Source organism: Desmodus rotundus, chromosome 12 (genome assembly GCF_022682495.2).
Source record: "Desmodus rotundus isolate HL8 chromosome 12, HLdesRot8A.1, whole genome shotgun sequence".
Classification (NCBI taxonomy): Eukaryota; Metazoa; Chordata; class Mammalia; order Chiroptera; family Phyllostomidae; genus Desmodus; species Desmodus rotundus.
Window position 1 is genome coordinate 8,329,523 of NC_071398.1, and position 22,177 is coordinate 8,351,699.

Genomic DNA, 22,177 nt, shown 5'->3' on the forward strand with positions numbered 1-22,177 from the left:
ACTTGCGGTATATGGGGTTGTGTATTACATATAGTTCGGTATCAAATGTTTCAAAATGGTGATCATGAATCTAATCAAGCTTTAACTTCTGTTTAACAAGAAATTCAGGGGAAAAGAATAAGGTAAATTGACACTACAAGGATAAAGTCAGACAAAAGTATAATGTGGGACCACCTACAAGGTAAATGGCCCAATCTTGTTAAAAGATCAGTGTCATTAAAAAAAAAATGGGGGAACCCAAAAGAGATTGAGCTTAAAAGAGCCAAGGGTGCTGAAATCTTGATTGTTTGCTAGTTAGGGAAAAAAGTTATTAAAAATATTTTGGGGGATGATTATGAAAATCTGGACGGGAGGGGTTGTTATTTTCTTAGGTGTGGTGATGCAATGGTTATGTAGCACAAGGGACTGACTTTTAAGAGTTACATGCTCAACAGTATTTAGCGCCAGGGTGAAATGTCTTGGTATCTACTGCTCTCAAATGGTGCGGAAAACACACACACGCGGATATAGCAAAACGTTAGCAAGAGTTGAAACCCACATGGTAACTTTCTCGGTCACCATATTATTAAAGTATTATACATCATTATACCATTCTCTCAAGTTTCCTCTATGATGTTTTTGTATAAAAAATGAGAAATAGAGCGTGGACAGTTTTGATCGGATTCTATTCTACTAATCTACGCCTCTTTTGATGGTGCCCACGTGCCTCTCCAACACAGCTTCCAAAGTACAACGTGATGAGTGAGTGGACCCTCTACCTCCCTCTGGCAGAGGGGCTGCAGTACATTGGAGAATAAGCCCACCCCATCCACGAATCACAAATGAAGCCTGCGTTTCTTGGATTCCTAGTCGGCGATCCCCGTAAGGCAGCGGCCCACTCCTCCATCCACCGAGACGTCGGCCGTGGAGTCAGGCACCCCCAGCTCCACACCTGATTCGGACCCGGAATCAGTCTGTTCCCCTCTAGGCCTTCTTTGGGGGATTCAAGCCGATGTTCCAGCCAAAGAAGAGAGAAAGGTCCTCAGACCACCTGCGGAACCGCCCTCAAGTAAAGGGAAGAAGCAGGAAACACGGCTAAACGCTGGGTACTCCTCCCCGCTTCGCCCCACTCCAAGATGGAACTTCCGAGGCTTCACTCCGCTCCCAACGTTCCCTTCCCATTGGCCACCTGGGAATTGGTGTTTCAATAATCAGAGCGCTGATTGGTCGAGCTGGGACGGTTGCTAAAGCGATTGGTGCAGCCGCCATTGGAGGTCGCCTCGCAAATTTTTTAAATGCAAACTAGGTTCGAGGAAGAGAAGGCAAGGTGGAGGAAAGGGAAAGTTTGAGGAGGAGGCGGGCCCAAGGAAAGGCAGCCCGCATTGGTTCATTTGAGGCCGAGGGGCGGCTCTTGAACTCTCCTTCCTCGTGATTAGCCCAATTCGGGAAAAGAGGGCGGGTACCTGGGGGAAAGCGGCAGAAATGCCTGCTTTGATTGGTCAAACCTGGCACCAGGAGGGGCGCTCGCAGGCTCTGAGTCGGAGGTTTTGTTGTGAGGGTCGGTTGTCAAGCAGCAGCCAATCAGGGCAGGGGATGGAGGCAAGTGGGGGTCGCCGGAGCAGAGCCTTGGCCTGGGGAGCCGCTGCTGCAGGTGGAGTGGGCTACGGGGAGAGGAGGCGAGGGGACGTGTGGTGGGCCCTGCACCGGACCCAGCCAGGTGGGGCCAGGCCGCGCTGCGGCGGAGAGGGCTCTGGGCGCGGGGAGGTTGGAACCCGTCCCCGCAAGCTGAGAGGAGTGGGAGGATCAGCGGAGGCCAAGGGACCAGCCTTAGGTCGGGTGGGGCGGGACCGGCGTGGAGGCCTGAGGGTCAAACCAGGGAGGCCGGAAGCAGAGCTGGAGGTCTGCGGGAGGATGGGTGATGAATAAGGGGCGCTGGAAGCGCGAGAGTGAATGAATGGGGATACTGGTAGCAGGGGAAGGGGCAGTAAAGGGGTCTGGCGAGGCAGGGACCACATTCGGGAGCTCAGGAGACAACATGTGTGTGAATGGGGGACTAGAGAGGCAGGACTGGGGAACCTAGGAGAAGGGATGGAGAGGAGAGGTTTCATGAGGGAAAAAGGCGTGGAGGAAGGGAGAGGAGGCACGGTAGGTGGCCTTTTAAAATTGAGGAGTCATACCGACTCATGCCCAGCTGGGACGTAGTTCCCAGCGCTGTCCTTGGGAATTTCAAGAGACTGGGAGTAGTTCCCTTGCCAAAAACTGGGGGTGGAGGTTGGGGTGATGGATCCTCGGGTCCCTGTTTGACATTGTCCCCAGAGAAGACTTCAGTACTTGTCCCTGGGGTGCGTCTCCTGGGCCCCTAAGCTTAGCCTTGACTCCACCCCCTTCCCATAGGTCAGACAAAACAGTGACACCCAGAAATCTATCAAACCTGCAGCCATGTGCTCTTCCCCGCCCCACTGCAGCTGCTGCACCTGCGGCACCAGCCTCCTGAGCAGCTCCTCCCATCACCCTGGCCTCTGGGAGGACCTTCTTTTTCCCTGTGTTCCCAGTCACCCTGCCTGAGGTGCCCCCTCTCCTGATTCTCAAATTCAATTTGTAGTGCAGCTCCTGGCCCTGGTGGCTTTGGTGGGTGTCTGTCTTTATCAAATGGCCTTGGTGATCCAGAGAGTTGCAGCTGCAGTCTGCAATCAGCCCCCCGCCCCCACCACTGAGCTCCCACCCAGTGTCTCCTAACAGGCTGTCCCCTCTGTTTGTGTTCTAGCCCGCTGCTGAGCTGAGATGGCTCAGCCTGACATTCCATGATCCAAGATCCCGCCAGGTGTGCTTAGGCTACTGTGGATGATTTAAAACTAAGAGTCGGTCCAGAGCCAGGAGAAAGTCATTCCGTCTGCCTGGATGTGTGGGAACTCCCTGCCAACTTGATTGGCAGATCTGGGGGGGTCCACCCCCACCCCTCAAGGAAAACAGACTTTTGTGGGTAGAGCTTCAGGAGCCAGACAGCCGAAGGATGGCCACCCCTGTGGTCACCAAGATGGCCTGGAAGTTGCGTGAGTGGATTTCTTTTTTTGTTTCACACCCCATTTACCCTGTTAGCTGTTTGTTCCTGGGGTGGCCTGAACCCCCAGCTTTGTCATCTATTCTTGGCCCAAGGGGAGACCCCCAGGCCTTGGAGCAAGACAGACCAAATGCAAATCGTGACTTTGGTGCTTAGCAGGGTGATGTTGGCCGGGCAGCAAACCGTCTCGGAGTCTTAGTTTCCTGTCTGTACAACAGGTAACTACACCTACGTTCTAGAGTTGCTGCGAGATTCCAGTGAGGAAATGGATGTAATAAAGCACTTAGTGTGGGAGTTCCAGTTAGGCTGATGGGTGGGATGGGGCGAGAAATCCCAAAAGACATTTCTGGCATTTTCAGACTTCCCAAAGTCAGACTTCCCCTGTCAGGGGAAGGCATCCTGGGGCGGGGCCCAGGGGGAGAGGACAGGCAGAGGGATGTTGGCAGGACTCTGGCACGTGACTGAGTGTGGGCACGACCCACCCCTGTCATTACGTGGCAGTTCCGATCTCTTTGATCAGAGGTCCTCTCTATCCTCTAAAGAATTACTGAGGACCCCAAAGAGTTTTTGTTTAAGGGGGTTGTAGCTATCATCATTTACCATGTTAGCAATACTGAGACACTGTCAAACAAGGACACGGAATCAAACATGCCATTAATGATGATGTCATCACATGTCATATATCTTCTGGAAAACTCCACTGTGTTCTTATGAGCAAACGAGAGCATAAAAGTCAAATACCATCTTAGTATTATTATAAAATCGTTTTGTTTTCTTGGACCCCCTAAATGGATCTCGAGGACCCCAAGTTTCCCCAGATCTTTTTGTTTGTTTGTTTGTTTTTTGAGGACTCCTGCCCTACTCATTGGTGCCTCTGTGGGCCGTTCCCCACCCCCCACCCCGGAGTAACTGGTTGGCATAATTTTGGTGCCCAACTGGTCACCTGTGCTGAGTCGTTCCTTGACGGTTCCCAGAAGCTGGGACAAGGCTCCTTCATTTCCTCACTGTGGGAATTCGGGCAACGCTATTTGCTGGGCCTCTCTTTATTTGTAAAATGAGAGGTTTGACCATTTTCAAGTTGTTCCTCTAAGCCTGAGGGTTCTGGGCGAATCCTGTTAAGGTTCCCTGAGGAAGGTACACTTTGGACTGAGTGGCTTTGTATTTACTGGGGTTGTGTATCTATCCCTTTAACAGCTGGCCTTTCCTGAGCCTAGAGCCAGGCATTAGGGAGGCAGTGGGCGAGGAAATAGACAAGGCCCCTGTGAAGGGGGTGCAGAGCCTGGGGCGAGCGGCCAGCAGGAGTCATTGCCACACCCCTCTGTCCCTCTTTGAATTCCAAGCTGGAACCTGTGCTTTGGATCAGTTAACTAGGTGATGGGGAGTGGGGTAGGGAGGTATGGAAGGCTTCCTGAACCGCACATACAAAGGCCCTGAGGCGGGAAGTTCAGTGCAATAGAAGACGTCTAGGGGGCCATGGGCTGCAGCACAGCATTGGGGAGAACGTGGTCCCACAGAGGCTGGTGAGGCCTCCAGCCCTTCCGAGACTTTGCTTTAGCTGAAAGGCAAGGCCACACAGTGAAAGTGTTCAGGTGGGAGGTCACGTGTTTAGGTGTTTGACAGTTTCGCTGCACCGCAGTTTAGCTGTCTGAAGGGCCCAAGGCTAATGACCTCTGACTCCTTGTGGCTCTAGAGTCTGAGAATCAGATGGTGCTCAGCCCGCATGGGGTCACTGAATACTAGTTCTTTACAAGTCCTCAGGGCCTCTGGCCAGAATGTGGTGTTCCCAGCTCTGGCTGGGACATGGGGCCTGGGTTGTGCCACCTGTGCTGGAGAAGCTAGCATGGGCATCTGCCACAGGGTGGAACAGCAGCCACCTGTAGATTCTGTGCGACCTTCACCTGTTTGCACTGAAATCAAATACCCAGGCATGGGCCATTGGGGGGTTTGTCCTTCAGGCCAGAGGGGAGCCCTTGGGCCAGTTCCCTGTGCCGAGGCCTCCTCTGCGTGGTGCCTATGCTGTGCCCCCTCCTCCCTCCCAGCCCTCCAGGGGCTCCGGTCAGTCCCTGATCAGGCTGCTTAGAGGGGAGTGGTCTGAGCCCTTGTAGAAGGGCCTAACCTCCAAATTCTTTCCACCCCCACATCTGTGGTTCCCCTAGCTATTTGTCCTGGCCCAGGAACTACCCGACCAGGCGGTAGTAGAACAAGAACATGAAGACAAGAACTTTATCACTCTCATTCCCCAAACCATCTCCCCAGTGCTGGGCCTGGAACAGGCTCCCACAAATCAATTATTACGAATTAATGACTGTCTCCAGGGGCAGTGGTCCTGAGGCCCAGAGAGGGATGGCACTGTGCCCCAGGAGACCCAGTGAGGTGGGCCGAGCCAGAACTTTCCCTGGAAAGCGTGCGGGCCAGGGTAGACACCTAGGCCTATAGGTAGGTCACAGGTCGGGGCAGGGCACACACAGAGAGGCATCAGAGAAGGGCAGAGGGCCTGAAGCTTGGGGGCTGAGTGCTCAGGGAGAAGGTAGTTCGCCACTTTCTGGTCTGGGTGGCGCTTTGGCCTGGCAAAAGCTCTTGAACAGACCAGTGTCTGTGGCTAGAGCTCCAGAGGAGCCCAGGCTACTCTGTTCCTGCTGTGTCTGGAGCTAGAGAGGTGTGGGGCCCCTGAGGTCCTGGCTGACGTTGGGCTGCAGGGGACTCTCGTCCCGGCTGGGACTGGGTGCTGCCTGTGCCCAGCTCTGGCCAGGCCCTGAGGTCAAGCTCGCAGCCAGGTTCCCGGGCTGTGTTGATAGCCCCTCTGAGCCAGGCTGCCAGGCCAGCAGCCTTCCTGGGCCCGGTTCCCCAGCTTCCCTGTGGTCTGAGGCCTGTATCATCCGCGCCAGCCTCCCAGTTGCTCCCTAGTTGCCTCAGTGTATTGGCGTGGTGGGGTTTTCCCTCCGCCTGGGTCCAGAGACCTGTCTTGTCTATCCCTTCCTCCCAGGAGGGACTCGCTCAGGAATGCGCTTGGAGACCTGTGCTGCCTCCTGGCTCCTTGCTATGTCTTGTTCCCTCTGGAGCACTGATGCCCCTGGGCTTTGCTCTGCTGCCCCACCGCTGCCCCAGCAGGCCAGGCCAGGGGCTCTTGTGGCTGCTCACAGAGATCTCACCTCCCACTCTGTCTGGTCAGCCCTCACTCCCACCCCCTCACACCCAGACCTCTCGGCCAGCTGCCCTCTCCTTGTGCAGCCCACCCTCCTGTGCCCACCGAGGGCCCCAGTGCCCGCTGTCTTCACTGTGACCGCTCAGCCTGCCTGACAACACAGAGCACTCGCTCCCCGTGCAGCAGCTCATGGGCATCTCTCACTGAATCCTCAGCAAGTCAGTGAGCCAGGCTCTGTGGTTACCCCCATGCACCAGACGAGGAACCCCTCCCTCAGAGAGGGTGAGTGCCTTGTCTCAGGCCACACAGCCTGCAAGAGCAGAACTCAGATTAGGACGAGGTCCATGATTCTGAAGCTGGGGGCCGAAGCCCTGGGGGAGCTCCCTGGGGGACAGCTTGTTTAGACTTGACCTAAATGGTTCTTAAAGTGTTTTCCCCAGAGAGGGGTTTTTTTTCGCGCAGCAAGTAGCAGCTCGCAAGGTCAATATTTCCTACGTAATAGTTGTTTTCATTTTTCTTTTTGTATCACAGAAAAAGTATGATAAACATATCACACTTGTAAAACAGAGTTAAATAAAAATAGCAAATGAATTTTAAAAACTGAGCATAGTAAGGTCAATATATTACCAGTGAATGTGCAGAAAAAGGAAGAAAAGCATGAGGCCTCCATGAGGGATGGGAATGACTGAGGTTGAGAAATAGCCATTTCTGGGTCAGGCCCAGGCCCAGCTGTGTCAACTGGTGTCACGAGGGACGTCTGGACCCAAGGGGAGCTGCAGGGGCAGAGCCCTCAAGAGAGGTACCTGGTGCCAGAGATGGTGGCCAAGCAGGGCCAAGCCCACCCTTGCCCCACGTGGCCCGTTCAGCCCCTGACTGCCCCCCACCCTGTGCCCTTTCCTGTGTAGAGGAGATCGTCGCCCACGCCAGCAACGTGTCCTCGCTGGTGCTGGGCAAAGGCTCCGGGCGGCTGCTGGCAACAGGCGGGGACGACTGCCGAGTCAACCTGTGGTCCATCAACAAGCCCAACTGCATCATGGTGAGCCTCGCAGGCCGGTGGGGGCAGGGGCTGGGGGGAGGGGGCTGTGAGCAGGGCGGGGCTGTGGGCAGCAGCAGGCACCCGCTCCTCTGGGCGCCCATCCCAAGGGTAGGGGGACAGAGCACAACATCTGTGCCTCCCCCAGCTGTCTGCTCAGGGAGACCCAGGGCAACCCCAGATGGCAGGGACAGTGGCTGGCCCTCAGGACAGGGGACATCTCCTGGCTATAGAACAACACTCCAGGGAGCCTGCATAAGAAGGTTAAAATAAATTTGAGCCTGCCCAGAGCCCGTCCGCCCACCCTCGGCTATGTGTGGGGGTGACTGATGTGTTCCCTATCTCATTCCACTAAAAGGATTTCAGGGCGCTGGGCTGGAGCTGGTCAGGGAGCTGGTTCTCTACCACCACTTTCCCCTCCTGCTCACAAGACCACATTCGGTGCCGAAAACTGTGGTCCAAAACAGGAAGTCACAAAGGAGGGACAGCGCAACAGTGAACTGCACAGAGTTCCATCATGCAAAGGCCACTGTGTTGGTGTTTTGGTCTGTGCCCTTGTAGGTGCTGCTGTAGATACACAGACACGCATGTGCGTGTGTGTGTGCAGGCGTGTTTCTGTGCATGTACTCATGTGTAAGCACACGCTTGTGTGCACACACAGAAATATGTTATTGAATGGAACGATACATCATTAAAAATAACAATGTGTGAGCACTTTCCTGTGTCAACAAATACCCTTTGATGAAACGGTCTTTAAGGGCTTGGTGGTATGCCATTGTGGGAGGAGCCAGAAGTAGCAGAGCCCCGCCCCACCCCCGTTCTGGGAGCAGCCTTTTGGCTCTGCTTAGCCTCATGGTGAACATTCTCATCTGCCTACATCTTTGAACAGATCTGTGGTCAATGCATTAAATCCAAAGGGGTGCACTTTTTAAAAAAAGCTTTCAAAACAGGTTGCCAAGTCGCCCTCTAGAAATCAGTTACGTTCCCACCAGGAGTGGGGAACCTCACTGTCTCCCCGCTCAGCCGTGCAGCACGGGTTGGTATCGTGCTTTTGACTCATTAGTTCATACCGAGGTGTATTCCTTCCAACGGTGTTTGAGAGTTGGACCAGCTGCTTCTAACTGAGGAGCAGTTTACTGTCCCCAACCCCGACGAGGAGCGGTCTTAGCGAACACTGATGGAGCCAGCCCTGAGCCTTGGGGTGGGGAGTGACTCTCCACAGATTTCAGATTCCAGCTTCGCTCCAGAAAGCTGGAGATGCCGGCACTTTCCACCCTTCCTCCCGGGCTCAGCCAGGCCCAGCTCCGGCCAGCAGAGTTGGACAAGACTGTCCATGTTTTCCAGCAAAGTGACTCCAGGCTGTGGGCTCTGAGAGCCCCATCCTGGGAGTGCGGCTGGGCCCTCCAGGGATCCAGGCCTCTCAGAGGGGCCAGAATGGGTGCTGATGGCGAGCCAGGCCTCAGTGCTGCCCTGGTCTCCGCTCCTGAGGGGCTTGGGCCAGGCAGAGGGTGGAGATGGAGGAGAGCCTAGGTGGGTGGCAGTTTGGACTTGGACCAATGGGTTGGCTGCTGCCCTCCAAGAGGCCCAGGGCCATTTCTGCAGGTGGCATCTGTCAGCGGCACGGTAAGCAGGGGAAGCGGTGGGAGCATAACCGGGGTCTGGCCTGCTTTTAGCCCTGGGAGCTGAGGCCAAGGCCAGGAGAGGAGGCTGCTCCGCTGTCTGGGAGAACCTGGGTGTGGCTCCGTTGCTTGGGCCACTTCTTGCTGACATACTTCCTGGGGGCCCCTAATTTGGGGCAGCAGCCGGGGGCCTGTCCACACAGCACACTGAAGCTTCCACCTTCTCTCCACAGAGCCTGACGGGTCACACGTCCCCAGTGGAGAGTGTCCGCCTCAACGCCCCCGAAGAGCTCATTGTGGCTGGCTCACAGTCGGGCTCCATCCGCGTCTGGGACCTGGAAGCTGCCAAAAGTAGGCCTCTATGCTTGTCTTCCCCACAGGCCCCTGTCCAGTCACTTCCCCCTGTCCCGACTAGGTCGTGTACCTCCCTCCTGGAGCACTGACTGGACAGTGTGGTGATCCCCCCTGCCCCCACTTGCCCAGCAGCAGTGACTGCACTCCCATCTCTGAGCGCACACACCAAGGTGCCGCCTAGTAATGTCCAAATGGACGACTGTGTGGATGGGCGGGTGGGTGTCTGTGTGGGTTCAGAATCTGAAAGGACATCAAGTGCCACCAGGGGCCACGCAGGACACATGAAGGGGTGAGGTGGCCATGTGAGACATATTGGGGGGTGCCCCGAGTTGGGGCGGCCCCCACTTAGCATCTCGGACTGCTGCCTGCAGGAACGGGGCTTGGGGCAGCCAGGCTTTCCGTCCCCTGGCGCTTGGCTTTGCTTCCCTTTTCGCCGTTAGAGGGGCTAGACAGGGTGCGGACGTCACATGCTGGTGGTTCTGCAAATACCCGCAGTGGAGAAAGGGAGCCTTTGCCCCACTCCTTCCTGTTCTCAGAGGCCTCAACATTCTCTCCTTTTACCTGGAGTTTCACCCCTTCCCTCCATCTTTCTAAACAGCATGGTTGTACTGCAATTTCTTTCTAAAAACGTTTTATACATTAGCACCGAACCGGTGCAGGCCTACACCGAGAGGTCCAAGTAAACCCGTTTGCTTGCTGTTGACTGCCCGCCTCTCGTCTGGCCCTTCCAGCATGTTGGGCAGGAGGACACCCATGGCCTGAAGGACAAGGGAAGAAAGAGCGGCGGCATGGATTTTGGCAAGCCCACTTTTCCCGGAAGAGAGCCCCCTGCTGAGCTGAGACGCACAGGTCTCTGGGCCTCTCCTGCGGCGTGTGCTCTGCCTCTGCTGTAGGACAGTGCCCGTCATCCACACACACCCTGTGGCTAGGTTCATCCTGCCCCATAGCAGCCGTCTTCTTGTGTAAATGGTCCTTAAGAAAGACGGCGCCCCCGGGCCTCTTGGGTGTTGCTTGCCCACCTAGTGGTGGGCTGCTTAAGAAGCACAGACCCCAGGATCTCTTAGAACAAACAGGCTGCGGGCTTAGCATCTCAGCACACGGTCCCACTGAATGGCCACGCACAGGACCCACGGCATCTGTGCTGGGCATTGCTGGACTCAAGGGGCCAGGATGGAACAAGGCCAGCTGCCTGGGCTCCAGCTTAGAAAGCAGAAAGACTCAGGCGGAAGGCGGTTCTCCACCTGTGGAGCCTCTGCCTGGACCCAGATCCCAGTGGATGGTACCAGCCATTCACCAGGCTCTGAGGAGCAAGGGGCAGAAGAGAAGGCACGGGCGCCATGCATTCTCGGCCGCGAGTATTTCACACTTAAGGGAAATGTGAGCGCTCCTTAAGGTGGGTAAAGAATGAAAACTGAAGACCGCTGTCTGGAACTCCTGGGCACTGGGCTCCCAGGGCTGGCTGCTCTCCAGCTCGTCACACAAGAGGCCCAGACCCCACTCCTGGGACATGGCTCAGAACAGCAGCAGCCCAGTTGCTGGCTTCCAAGTAAGCTTCCAGGGCGTTCTGATGCAGAGCCAGGTCGGTCAGGCCTTGAGCTTGGTGACAGCCCTGTGGCTGGGAGTGGCAGAAGCTGGGACTCGCATCCTTGTGTCACAGAATTCCCATCCCAGCGGTCTCCACCCTATCATCTGCTGCCTTGAGTTTGGGGGATTTCTCCAGTGGGAGAGAAGCTTGCCCTCAGCAGCCTTGGCAGGAAGAGCTAAGACCGCAGGCCCATCTCCAGCCCTGCCCACAATGGCGTGAGTGAACGGGACGGGCTAATGGTACCCGGGTACAGGAAGCGTCCTGGGAGAGCTGCTGTCACATCCATTGCTTTGAAAGGCAGCCCACCACTGGGGGGTTCGGGCAGAGGACGAGCAGCTGCTCGGCTGGGAAGGCTCGGAGGTTCCCTCATGGGACTCCTGTGGCAGATCCCTTGATGGAGGCCTCCTGAGGGCCCTCCTGGGACAGAAGAGCAGAGGCAGAAGTCACGCCAGAAGAATGCGGTCCTGCCTGCTTTCCGTGGCACAGCCCGAGGGCGAGGGCGGGTCAGCTGGGATGCCACAGGAAGGCAGCCTGCGCTTCACCAAGCCGGCCCACGCAGGGCAGGACTCACCATGTCCTCTCGTCCTCTCGGGGAGTGGCAGGGTTTGGAAACCTGGCTGTGCCATGCAGAGCCAGAGCGGGGCTGGGGGCGGGGGGCGTTGCAAAGCAGGAGCCAGCACGAGTCTGCCCCCTTCAGGCCCTGGGCCAGATGGCATGTGCCTCCTAGACCAAAAATGCAGTGCTGAGCCCCCAGTGGCGTGTGCCGCCACAGATAGTGAGGAGGGGCAGCCTCGCAGGGTTTGGTCCAATCAAGTTAGGTATGCAGTGGGTAGGTGTGGCAGGTGTCCTGCCACACTCTGTGAAGGACGCAAAAGGAACGCAGTCCTGGGTCGGCGACCGGGCCCATATAGAGGTGGCGCGTGCCTGTGGCGGGCGGTAGGATGGGCTTCGTCCTCCGGGTAGATGGCAGCCAGAGCAGCTCTCTGTTACCCGCTCTCAGCTGCTCCTGGCCTGTCCTGGGAGCTTGAGACACATAAGACTCAGCTGCTCAAGAGTAAGGCGCCTGGTTTAGATTCTGGCTCTGCACTTTGCTGGTTGGCCTCCAGGGGGCTGCTCCGAGCCTCTGGCCCTCACCCTTCTCCTGGCAGTGCTGGGGTTGGGGGGCTCATGCTCCGAAATCACTCAGCCTGTTCGAGGCACACAAACAGGGACAAGGGGGGTGCCCAGAGGCCATGGCACTGAGTACTGGGTCATCACTGGGGCCACAGGATGGAGAACGAGGACAAGTGCTTGATGAGAAGGTTCAGTGTGGGAGACAAGAAAGGATGAAACCAGGCCTTGTGCAGGAAGAAATTACAGTGAGGATTTTTACTACTGGCATTTATTGAGCACTTACCACGCACGTGTCAGGCCCACGCTAAGAACTTTATGTCCATTACATAATCTCCACCATGACCCTGCATGAGACTGCCCAGGGTCACACAGCAGACCAGGAGCAGCGTCAAAGACTACTCCCCCTTTCTCTCTGGCTCCAGAGCCCTAGACCTGGACCTGAAGGGGAACAGACCGTCGTACAATAATTTGTTTAATTCACCCAGTGCTCGGAGCTCAGCTCTTGTCCCTGAAGCATTGCGTCTGGTGTCTGTGCGAACACCTCTGTCAACAGAGTTCGCTGCCTCTCTAGCACCCTGTCTCACCTGGGCCCCAACCCAAGCATGGCTGGACTCCCATACCACTTGGCCCCAGCACTCATGGGGTGATTGGTTCCACTCAGACAGTGGAATTATAAATCTTTAAAAAAGGAACATACACGAGGCCAGAAAGAGGAGGCACATTTGATTGGTACCAGAGACAGAAATGCGATTTGCCCGCCGGCCCTGCTGGGCTAGGCCAGGGAGCTGCCTGCAGAACCTTGAAGGGTCGGGGACATGGTTTCCTGGGCAGCAGGGGGTGATTTGCCCCACGACCCAGGTTCTGAGGCCCCAGGCATGCCCTCCCTGTGATCTCTCAGTTCTCACGGCCTGTCCTCACAGCCTGTCCTCACAGCCACCCGCCCTGGGACGATGGACTAGTGTGGGCGCCAGGGCCACCCCAGATGCGCCCTCCCTGGGGCCTTTGCCCACCACTTCCCTCTGCCTGGCACCCCTCACCCTTCGCTCGCACGAGAGCACACAGGGCCGAGCCCAGAGGCGCAAGCTTGGGGTGTGGCATGATACAATTTCTGGGGGCTCAGGTAATAACTGAGAAATGGCTGTTGCTTCTCAGGAGGAAAACTGGAAGATTAGTTGTTAGGGATGGTTTTCCTCCGCATTTAAAAATCTATGCTGTTCTCCAGTCACCGCGAAAGCCCACGCAAATGCAACAGTCTTTTCCTCTAGTCACTCTGCCCGCCTCTCAGCCCTGTTTCTGCTTGCTCTCCTGTTAGTTCTCCGCACACTCGTGGGACACAAAGCCAACATCTGCAGCCTGGACTTCCACCCGTACGGCGAGTTCGTGGCCTCGGGCTCCCAGGACACGAACATCAAGGTGAGCCACCGCGCTGAGCCCTGTGTCTTGCCCTAGGCTGGCAGTGGGACCCGGCTGTGTGTCCTTTCTGAGGGGACAGGTTTTCGGCTCTTTGTGGGGCGACTTCTCCCTCTGCGGCGGCATTCACACCCTCCTAGAGAAGGGAGGTGTGGAGGCGCTCGGCAGACGTTTCTGCCCGGAAATACTAGCTTCAGCGTGCGGTTTCGAGACTCCTGTCCCTTTGGGGTGTGATGGCTTGGAGGTACCGGAGCCTGTCTGTTCACAGCCACACACTGCCCTCTGGCCCAGGCCTGAGGCCTGCCCAGCCCAAGCCGCCTGGGGCTGTGACCTGTCCTGACTCTGCCCCCCTGCTCCTCTCCCCGCAGCTCTGGGACATCCGGAGGAAAGGCTGTGTCTTCCGGTACAGGGTAAGGAAGGCACCCTCTGTGGGTCGTCCCATGAGCATCTTGCAGGCATGGAGCATGGGTGGGGCCCCGACTGGCATGGGGGGCAGGGCCTTGCTGTCCACTGTGGGTGAGAACATGGGAAATGAGGGTCCCAGTGGGAAGCATAGACCTGGAGCGGAGCAGGGGCGCTGTGGGTGATCCACCGGACCCCCAGCTGTCCACAAATTCCCTCAGAACCCCATTTACCAAACTGTGCCCTGTGTTCTGGTTTTACAGGCAGGAAACAGGTACCATCAGGGGAGGGGGTGCCTATTCACAGGAGTTTGGGAGCACTGAGTTTAACATAGAATTAGTATTGGAGGTTTGCAGACCCTTTGACATGCAGAGAGGGCAATCTTGACTTCTTGGAGCAACCTGCAGGACAGGGGTCCGTGACCACCTATGGGGAGTGTTCCTCTGTGGCATCTCCCGAACGTCTGTCCCCTTACTGCCGGCTCCCCGGCGGGGGACTGGGAAGGAGAGCCCCTGGGCCAGCCCCTCAGGTGAGCACTGTGCACTGTCCTCTCCTCAGGGACACAGCCAGGCCGTGCGGTGTCTCCGGTTCAGCCCCGACGGGAAGTGGTTGGCATCAGCTGCGGACGACCACACAGTGAAGGTACCTGCTGGCAAGCCCGGGGCCCAGGGCTAGGGGCTGGCGTCTGCTGGTTACACTCAGGCGGGGTCCTCACCTCCCTCCTGATTGGGGTTGTGGGTCCTAAGCCCGTCCAGAGTGGACGGTGGAGTGTAGATAAAGAGCTCAGGCTGGAACGGGGGAGAGTTGCAGGGCCCAGCCTCACTCTCACTCCCACCCCGCCCCGCCCCCAGCTCTGGGATCTGACCGCTGGCAAGATGATGTCTGAGTTCCCTGGCCACACAGGGCCGGTCAGCGTGGTGGAGTTCCATCCCAACGAGTACCTCCTGGCTTCCGGCAGCTCTGACAGGTGGGGGGCGCAGGCCTGCCGCCTGTGACCACACTCCTCACATCTCTGCCTCTGAGTGTGTGTGTCTGTCCCCAGTCTGTCTCTGTGACCCAGGGTGTCACATGCCTGATGAGCCTATGTGGACAGAATTAACTGCCAGCCCAGACCAGATGGGACCCTGGTGCCATCCGTCCCCTGACTTTGGTCCAAAGCCCTTGTTTGTCTCCCGCCCACTGAGTCGCCTCCCCCAGCCTGCCCAGGGCCACCCCCCAGCCCAAGGCATTGCTCTTAGGGGCTCTGAGGAGTGGGGGCAGGGGGAAAAGAAGCTGGCTGCCCCAGCCATGGGCCTGTTTGGAGGCCAGACCGGGGCCCTGGCTTCCAGCACTGCCTCACTGCCTTTGCAGGACGATCCGTTTCTGGGACCTGGAGAAATTCCAGGTGGTGAGCTGTATTGAAGGGGAGCCTGGACCCGTCAGGTACGAAGGCCACTGGGCGGTGGGCCTAGCCCTCCTTCTGGGGAGATGGGATGTGGATGTGGGCGGGCTTTTCCCATCTCCGCTTCTGCCCCCTTGTGTCCTCGGGTCCCCGCAGCCTCCCTGGGTTTCTTAGGACCCACAGCCCATTCTCGCCCGGCCCAGGAGCATCCTCTTCAACCCCGATGGCTGCTGCCTGTACAGCGGCTGCCAGGACTCGCTGCGCGTCTACGGCTGGGAGCCTGAGCGCTGCTTTGACGTGGTCCCCGTCAGCTGGGGCAAGGTGGCCGACCTGGCCATCTGCAACAACCAGTTGGTAAGAGAGCTGCACCCCCCATCAGGCCCCCACTTCCACCCGGCCCTCGCGGGGGCCCTGCCTACCTATGTCCGAGCCGCTGCTGCAAAGGGCCCCCACCCCAGCTCTGCCCTTCCTGCAGATAGGCGTGGCCTTCTCCCAGAGCAACGTCTCCTCTTATGTGGTGGACCTAACACGGGTCACCAGGACAGGCACGGTGGCCCAGGACCCTGTGCAGGACAGCCGGCCCTTGGCTCAGCAGCCACCCCTCCCTGCCGCCCCCCTTCGGCGCATCTACGAGCGGCCCAGCACAACCTGCAGCAAGCCTCAGAGGTGGGCTTGGGGCTCGGGACACTGCAGAGCACAGGAGGCGGGGCCCATCCCCAGGAAGACATGGGGGGGGGGGCGGCCTGGCCTCACTGTCCCCTGCTGCCCCACAGGGTGAAGCAGAATTCGGAGAGCGAGCGTCGCAGCCCCAGCAGCGAGGATGACCGGGACGAGCGGGAGTCTCGGGCGGAGATCCAGAACACTGAGGACTACAACGAGATCTTCCAGCCCAAGAACAGCATCAGTGAGGCCTGGCTCCCACCCTTCGGACCCCAGCGTCCCCTTCTGTGAAAGGGATGCAAACAATCCTTCCTGGGACTGCGTCCATTCAGTTCCCGAATTCCTAATGCCCACCGGGCCAGGCTGTGTTCCCAGGTCCTCTGGGCCCCAGCGGAGCCCTGGCAGCCACTCAGTCCCCTGAGCAAAGGAAGGCCCACAGGGCAAATGGGGGGGAAGGGGCAGGGTCCCGGGTCTGCGGCGGCATGCCTGGAAACTACCTTCCATCCCCCCATGTCCTGACAGGCCCCTGGACCGCCCCCCCCCAGGTCACCTCAGCCCTAGGGGCTCAGACAGGAGCCTCGGGCAGCCAATGTGAATCCCCAACCCTGTTCGCCTCTATAGGTCGGACACCACCCCGAAGAAGTGAGCCCTTCCCAGCACCCCCAGAAGACGGTGAGCCAGGGGGTGGGACGGTGAGCCACTGGCCTCCCAGCTCCCCAGTCCTTGAACTCCTGTGCCCCCGCCCCTCCCCTGGCCTCCCCTCTCTGACACAACCCCAGTCTCTCTCCCTCTGGCTCAAGAGCACCGACTGTGCTGGGCCCCAGGCTAGGCCCTGGTGAGTGAGCACAAACAAGGCAGGCAGGCGCTCCCCCCAGAGCCTACACCCTAGTAAGGAGGGCAGACAGCAGACAGACCACCACATGGGAGGGTCCAGACATGTACTGTGGAGGAGCACGCTGGGCCCGGTGAGAGCAGTCACCCGCTTACCACCAGTACCCCCAGCACATGTGCTCCTGGGGACCCCTCTACACGGGTGCCAGGCGCCTGCTGCCAGGCCTGGGATGGAGTAGGTAGAAAGTGGGGGGCAGGCGCAGCCCCTGCCCTTGGTCCTCCCTAGGACCCACACTGCTGATGTCTCCCTCCCCCGCTGCCCCTGGGCTCCAGCTCTGTCCCCCACGATTGCAGATGCCATCAGAGTCTCACCCCAACCCCTGACTTCTCCCTGACCCTAAGGTCCTTTCCTTTTGCCTCCAGACACAGCCATAGCCAAGGAGGCAGCGAAGCCCAGCCCAGCCATGGACACGCAGTTCCCAGTGCCAAACGTATGTCAGGGTGGCAGGCTGTGGTATGAGACTCACAGGGGTGCTGGAGCCCTGAACCGGGGTTGGGGGCAGAGAGGTAGCCCTCAGGCTGGCCACCTACTATGCTCCGGTCCTCCAGCTCGAGGCCCCGCCCTGGCCCCAGGTCGTCACTTCCACCCCTGCACCCAAGGCCGAGCCTGCCATCATCCCTGCCACCCGAAACGAGCCCATCGGGCTGAAGGCTTCCGACTTCCTGCCCGTGAGTGGGGCCCAGCCCAGGGGTGGGGTGGAGGCCTGTGGGGCAAGGGTAGAGCTTTGCGGCCAGCGCCTGGGCCCCTGTCCCACCAGGCTGTGAAGATCCCCCAGCAGACAGAGCTGGTGGATGAGGATGCCATGTCACAGATCCGCAAAGGCCATGACACCATGTGCGTGGTGCTCACCAGCCGCCACAAGAACCTGGACACGGTGCGGGCCGTGTGGACCACGGGCGACATCAAGGCAAGGGCCATCCTTGCCCCTGCCCCGGGCTTCGGGCTGACTGAGAAGAGGGCCACAGGGTGCGGGGAGGCGGGGATAGGCAGCCCTTTCACCACTGTGGCTGACTCTACTTCTTCCACCCTCGTCCTCACCAGCTGCCATTTATTGAGCACCTGTTTATAGGCCTGGCCTTGCAAGGCTCCTTATCTTAAGTGGTCTTTTTAATGCCCCACAAAAAACCCATCATCACACCACACCCAAGCAGGGGCCTCTGTCCCCCGCCCTCTGTGACGGGCACTCTGTTTACACAGACGTCGGTGGACTCAGCTGTGGCCATCAATGACCTGTCGGTGGTAGTGGACCTCCTGAACATTGTCAACCAGAAAGCGTAAGTGGCCACAGCTGGTGGGGCTGATGGGGCAGGCAGGGCTGGGTGCTGAGGGCACCTGTCCCTGGGCCTCTCCCCAGCTCCCTGTGGAAGCTGGACCTGTGCACCACCATCCTGCCACAGATCGAGAAGCTTCTGCAGAGCAAGTATGAGAGGTACGAGTGGGGAAGCCCTGCCCGCCTCACAGCAGGGAGAGGAGGGACCATGTGAGGTGGCTGCCTCTGATCCACCTCTGCCTGTCTGTCTTTGTGTACTTGCTGTCTGTCTGTCTGTGGCTCCATCCTTCCGTCTGTCTCTGAAGCTATGTCCAGACAGGCTGCACCTCGCTGAAGCTGATCCTGCAGCGGTTTCTGCCCCTGATCACGGATATCCTGGCAGCCCCGCCCTCCGTGGGCGTGGACATTAGCCGGGAGGAGCGGTGAGGGGCCTGGCAAAGTGCCTGTGTTGGGGGCAGGGGTGCCATGCCAGGTGAGGGCACACAGGCCTAGGGGCCCAGCCCGCTCACGGGTGGCCCTGCTGGAACAGCTGCAGAGGAGGTCGCTGTGCCTGCACAGAGTCCCTGGCTCAGGGGGTCAGGCGGGGGCAGCAGAGCCTGGGCTCCTCCATAGCCTGGTTCTACCCTGAGTGCTGGCGTGGCCTGGCATGCCCTAGGGGACGGGCAGGGGTAGTTAGGACAGGCAAGGCCCCAGGGTCGGGGGGGTGGGTCATGGTGTCTGGGCAGCTGGCCACCTCAAGTGCTGCCCTTCTGCCCACAGGCTTCACAAGTGCCGGCTCTGCTACAAGCAGCTCAAGGGCATCAGCGGCCTCGTCAAGAGCAAAGCGGGCTTGAGCGGCCGCCACGGCAGTGCCTTCCGGGAGCTGCACTTGCTCATGGCCAGTTTGGACTGAGGGGTCCAGTGGTTGGGGGTGCCTGGCAGCCCTTGGGGCCTTGCCTCAGCCCGCACTCCTGCTCCCTGTGCCCACCGGCCTGTGAGCCTCTGCCCCACCCCCTCTGCTGCCCTGTGGCCATCCTGGAGGCAGCGGCACTGGCCCACCGGCTGCCTCCACAGCCCCGAACTCAAGACAACTTCTTTCAGCAGTGGCTGCCCAGCTTTGCCCAACTCTTGCTTCCTGGGGCAGCCAACCAGGCCCTGGGGCTGCTGCTGTAATTTATAAGGCAAATTTTATTAAATTTGTAACTATTTCCTGGGGTTTTTTTGCACAGAGGGGCATATCTGGCCACAGGGGGCAGCACCAGGGACGGTGCACCAGGCTGTGTGGCCAGCAGGGGGCAGCACAATGCTGGGCCAAAGGCAAAGGGCCAGTTTTGACTGGGGGAGAGGGAGGGGAGGCAGCAACTCTTCCTCCATGGCTGGGAGACAGGTGGAAGGTGGGGCCCCACCATCCCCTCCATCTCAGCCACACTCCCAGAGGTTCAATGGGCCCTCCAAGGCCAACAGCTGAATCGTGCAGGATGCCAGGACCCCTGCCTCACAGCCATGGCCAACACTGCTGGCCCAGACCCTGGAATGTGCCCTGGCCCCCCCAGGCAGCCTTCAGACCCAGGGCTGGGAAGGCAGTACCCCTGTCCCCCTAGGAGGGCCCTGAACAGACTTCACTCCATACAGGAGTCCCCAGTGCTAGCTGGCCAATGGGCTTGGATTCTGCTCCCAAGGCAGCAGCAAGTGTGTGGCTCCGCCCCTGTCGGAGGGGGGACCCCACTGAGCACCGTGTCCCCTGAGGCTGGGACCAAGTCCAGGCCAACACACCCCATGGCGGGGGTGGGGGGCTGCCCTGCACTGGTGGTCAGGGTCCTACACGCCCTGGGAGGAGGGTGGCACTCACCTGTGGCCAGTTCACTTACAGGGACAAGTCCAGGGCCCAGCCATGGTTTTGCCAAGCCTTGCGGAGCCTTCACTTCCCGTCTACAAGGTGGAGGTACCCAGCACTGTTCATGGATCGTGGGTCAGTCACTCAGGATCAGGGAGGAGGCACTGGCCCCCCAGTCATAGGTGTTCAGGACACACCAGGCTTCCTTGGAGGGCTGCAGGCAACCAGCAGGCAACACCAGCACCAGCGCTCGTGCCCTGCTCCTGATGGCCAGCGGTTCGCAAGACCCACCCTTCCAGACCACACTTGTGTAAAAAGGCTTTTATTTTAATAAGTAAAAATGGCTAAGCTTCCAAAAGTTCTTAAATAGGATTTCAGAGGGAGGAATATGTCAAGAGGCCAGGGAGCAGGGAGAGCCTGGTGCCAGGCAGATGAGGGGCACAGCAGAGTCCCTGCCCCCTGGCCTCCTGCCAGCCATAAACCCAGCCCGGCCCGGAGCAGGCAGGGCCGGGCCCCTATGGACACCAGTGCATACCAGACACGTGCCCCGCGGGGCGCCCCCTGGCAGACTGCCCCCAGCATGCCCACCAACCGACCAGCCTGTTCTGGTTCCTGTGCCTCCCAGGGGCTCCTCAGCCGCCCACCTCAGAGGGCGCCCTGCAACCTGGGAGAGCTGGGCCAGCCCTGGCGAGGGCCACCCTCCCAACAAGGGGCCACTGTCTGAGGGTCTGGGCCTGCCAGGTGGAGCGGGACGTCCCTGCCCTTCCAACCCAAGCCATTTGCACCAAGAGCCACAGCCGAGAGACACCATTTCCTTCTGAACATGTTTCATCTCAGGGGAGACAGAAGAGGGGCCTCACTCCGGCCTCTGCCTCCCGGACCCCCAGCTGCAGCAGGCACGGGCCAGCAAGGCCTCAGGACCTAGCCCCTGGCATGGTGGGCGGATACATCCATCAGTCCATCAGACAGGCAACGGCCTTGACTTCCCTGCGGGGGGAGGGGGCTCATTAGCCTCTGTTTAGAGCAGGCAGGAGCCCAGCAGAAGCACACAGACAGCAGGCAGCGGAAGGACAGACCCAGCAGTGAGCAGCAGGCGCCCTGCACAGCCCGGCAACCCAAGACGAGGTCAGGCGGCAGTTGGCACTGGGCCCCTGGCCCACACTCACCTAGAGACTCTGCAGCCCCAGCCTCAGGCTGAAATCAAAGCAACAGGCATCTCACTGGGGGGCTTGCCTTGGGCCAGGACCCCTCAGGACCCTGCTGCCCCTTTGTCTTTGTGCTCCAAGCACTTGCTGGGCCTTTCCGCGACTGGGGCCAAGTTGGGGGCTGGAGGCCTGGGTTCCAGTCCTATGACCAGGCTCACTCCTCACGGGGGACATGGGGTGAGCCCTGTCCTTTCCGCCCCCGGAGCCAAGGCCCAGGTCTAGTGACGCCAGACCTGCTGTGGAAGGTATGTTGCATGAGCCCAACCTGGGACACTCATGGCCTGGGCCTCGAAGCCCCAGGAGCGGGGTCTTCGGTTTCCCGTCTGTAAAACGGACCCAGCGCTATCTGCCCCAATTCCCAGGCCCAGGGAAGGATGTGACACAGGCTCTAGAGAAACTTTAGAAACGTTTAAAGAGAGAAAACCTGTCCACGTAAGGGCAGCCCAGTGGCTATGATTGACCTGTTGGGGATGGAGCTCACCCACCCACCCACTCCCTCCCCAAAGGCTCACCCGAGGGCTGCAGCCTCCTCCGGATGGAGCCTGGGCGGCTAGTGGTCCCAGAGCCGGGGGCCGAATGAGCCCGAGCTGAGGGCTGTGGCGTCTGGCAGGCTGGCTCCCACTGTGGGCAGGGGCAAGCACGTGGGTGGGGCCGTGCTGCCTGGCCCCCAGCCCTGCTGCCCTCCACTCCCCTCCCAGCCTCCTGAAACCTTCCTAATCTGCAAATTGGGCATGACAATGGCAATGCCCCAGCTGAGTTGTTGCGAGAGTTAAACCAGAAGCACGTGTAAAGAAGTGACCTAGTTACCGCCGAGCACCTGTGTGCCCACCTGCGGCCCACCTCCCCAACCAGCTGGAGGCCCCACAGGGACCTCTGAGACCCCGCAATACTGGGACTAAAGAGCCTACTGGGTTTGGGTTGAAGTTCTGGCTCCGGCCCCTCTGGCATCTCTCCTCCTTCCCTGCCCCTCACCTGGAAGTCTCCGCCCAGTGCCCCTGCGACAGGCTTGTGCCATTCCCCTACCTCCAGGTGCTCCTGGCTGGACCAGGACCCCAGCTCTGCCCTGCGGGACCCAGGGCCCAGCTCCACAGAACGGACCCTCTCAGCAAACTTGAGGGAGTAGAGCGTCTCGCTGGTGTTCTTCTCCACAGGGGACACCTAGGAGACACGAGGGCTTGCTCACCACCCGAGCCAGCTGCCCCCACAGAACCAGAGCATGCTCGCCGGAGAGCGCTCATGGCCAGGGCACCTTGAGAGGCAC

At 59.2% G+C, this 22,177-nt stretch overlaps 3 protein-coding genes across 15 annotated transcripts in view; 1 reads left to right on the forward strand and 2 right to left on the reverse strand.

Moving 5' to 3' along the window:
- The window catches only part of CIAPIN1 (cytokine induced apoptosis inhibitor 1), a 249,534-nt gene that overhangs the window by 210,769 nt on the left and 16,588 nt on the right, over window positions 1–22,177 (reverse strand). The gene's annotated exons all lie outside the window — the stretch shown is intronic.
- KATNB1 (katanin regulatory subunit B1) lies at window positions 1,526–19,085 on the forward strand. Of its 3 annotated transcripts, none has more exons than XM_045188362.3 (20): window positions 1,526–1,630; window positions 2,744–3,029; window positions 7,085–7,215; window positions 9,065–9,182; window positions 13,196–13,296; window positions 13,662–13,703; window positions 14,254–14,337; window positions 14,547–14,662; window positions 15,046–15,117; window positions 15,280–15,430; window positions 15,552–15,742; window positions 15,850–15,980; window positions 16,358–16,408; window positions 16,991–17,058; window positions 17,177–17,296; window positions 17,386–17,535; window positions 17,826–17,902; window positions 17,983–18,057; window positions 18,204–18,320; window positions 18,658–19,085. In XM_045188362.3, exons 2-20 carry the CDS (start codon window positions 2,990–2,992, stop codon window positions 18,788–18,790), a joined length of 1,968 nt encoding a protein of 655 aa, XP_045044297.2. In that variant the 5' UTR covers window positions 1,526–1,630; window positions 2,744–2,989; the 3' UTR covers window positions 18,791–19,085. The 3 variants fall into 3 exon arrangements, with proteins under 3 accessions (XP_045044297.2, XP_053770526.1, XP_024407304.2); XM_053914551.2 differs by having other exon boundaries at window positions 1,541–1,696; window positions 17,386–17,502; XM_024551536.4 differs by having other exon boundaries at window positions 1,542–1,696.
- The window catches only part of KIFC3 (kinesin family member C3), a 32,807-nt gene continuing 30,534 nt past the window's right edge, over window positions 19,905–22,177 (reverse strand). For 3 of the 11 annotated variants that reach the window (XR_008425647.2, XR_006654114.2, XR_006654113.2), the window contains 4 exons: window positions 21,940–22,074; window positions 21,429–21,537; window positions 20,878–21,152; window positions 19,906–20,698 (listed from right to left, as the gene is read on the reverse strand). Coding sequence is in view for 5 of the 11 variants with exons in the window: in XM_053914545.2 (XP_053770520.1) it covers window positions 20,673–20,698; window positions 21,429–21,537; window positions 21,940–22,074 (270 nt within the window). In the remaining 6 variants the exon portion in view is untranslated. Of the gene's footprint in view, window positions 20,699–20,877; window positions 21,153–21,428; window positions 21,538–21,939; window positions 22,075–22,177 lie in introns of all 11 variants that reach the window. The other 8 variants (XR_008425646.2, XR_008425645.2, XR_008425648.2 and 5 more) reach the window with 7 other exon arrangements.

What these genes read in the sequence shown, in the direction of transcription:
- KATNB1 (XM_045188362.3), top strand. Translation starts at nt 2,990, where the DNA reads ATGGCCACCCCTGTGGTCACCAAGATGGCCTGGAAGTTGC. An exon ending in ACAAGCCCAACTGCATCATG is followed by an intron (nt 7,216 to 9,064) that starts GTGAGCCTCGCA and finishes TTCTCTCCACAG; the next exon opens with AGCCTGACGGGTCACACGTC. An exon ending in CGCAGTTCCCAGTGCCAAAC is followed by an intron (nt 17,059 to 17,176) that starts GTATGTCAGGGT and finishes CCGGTCCTCCAG; the next exon opens with CTCGAGGCCCCGCCCTGGCC.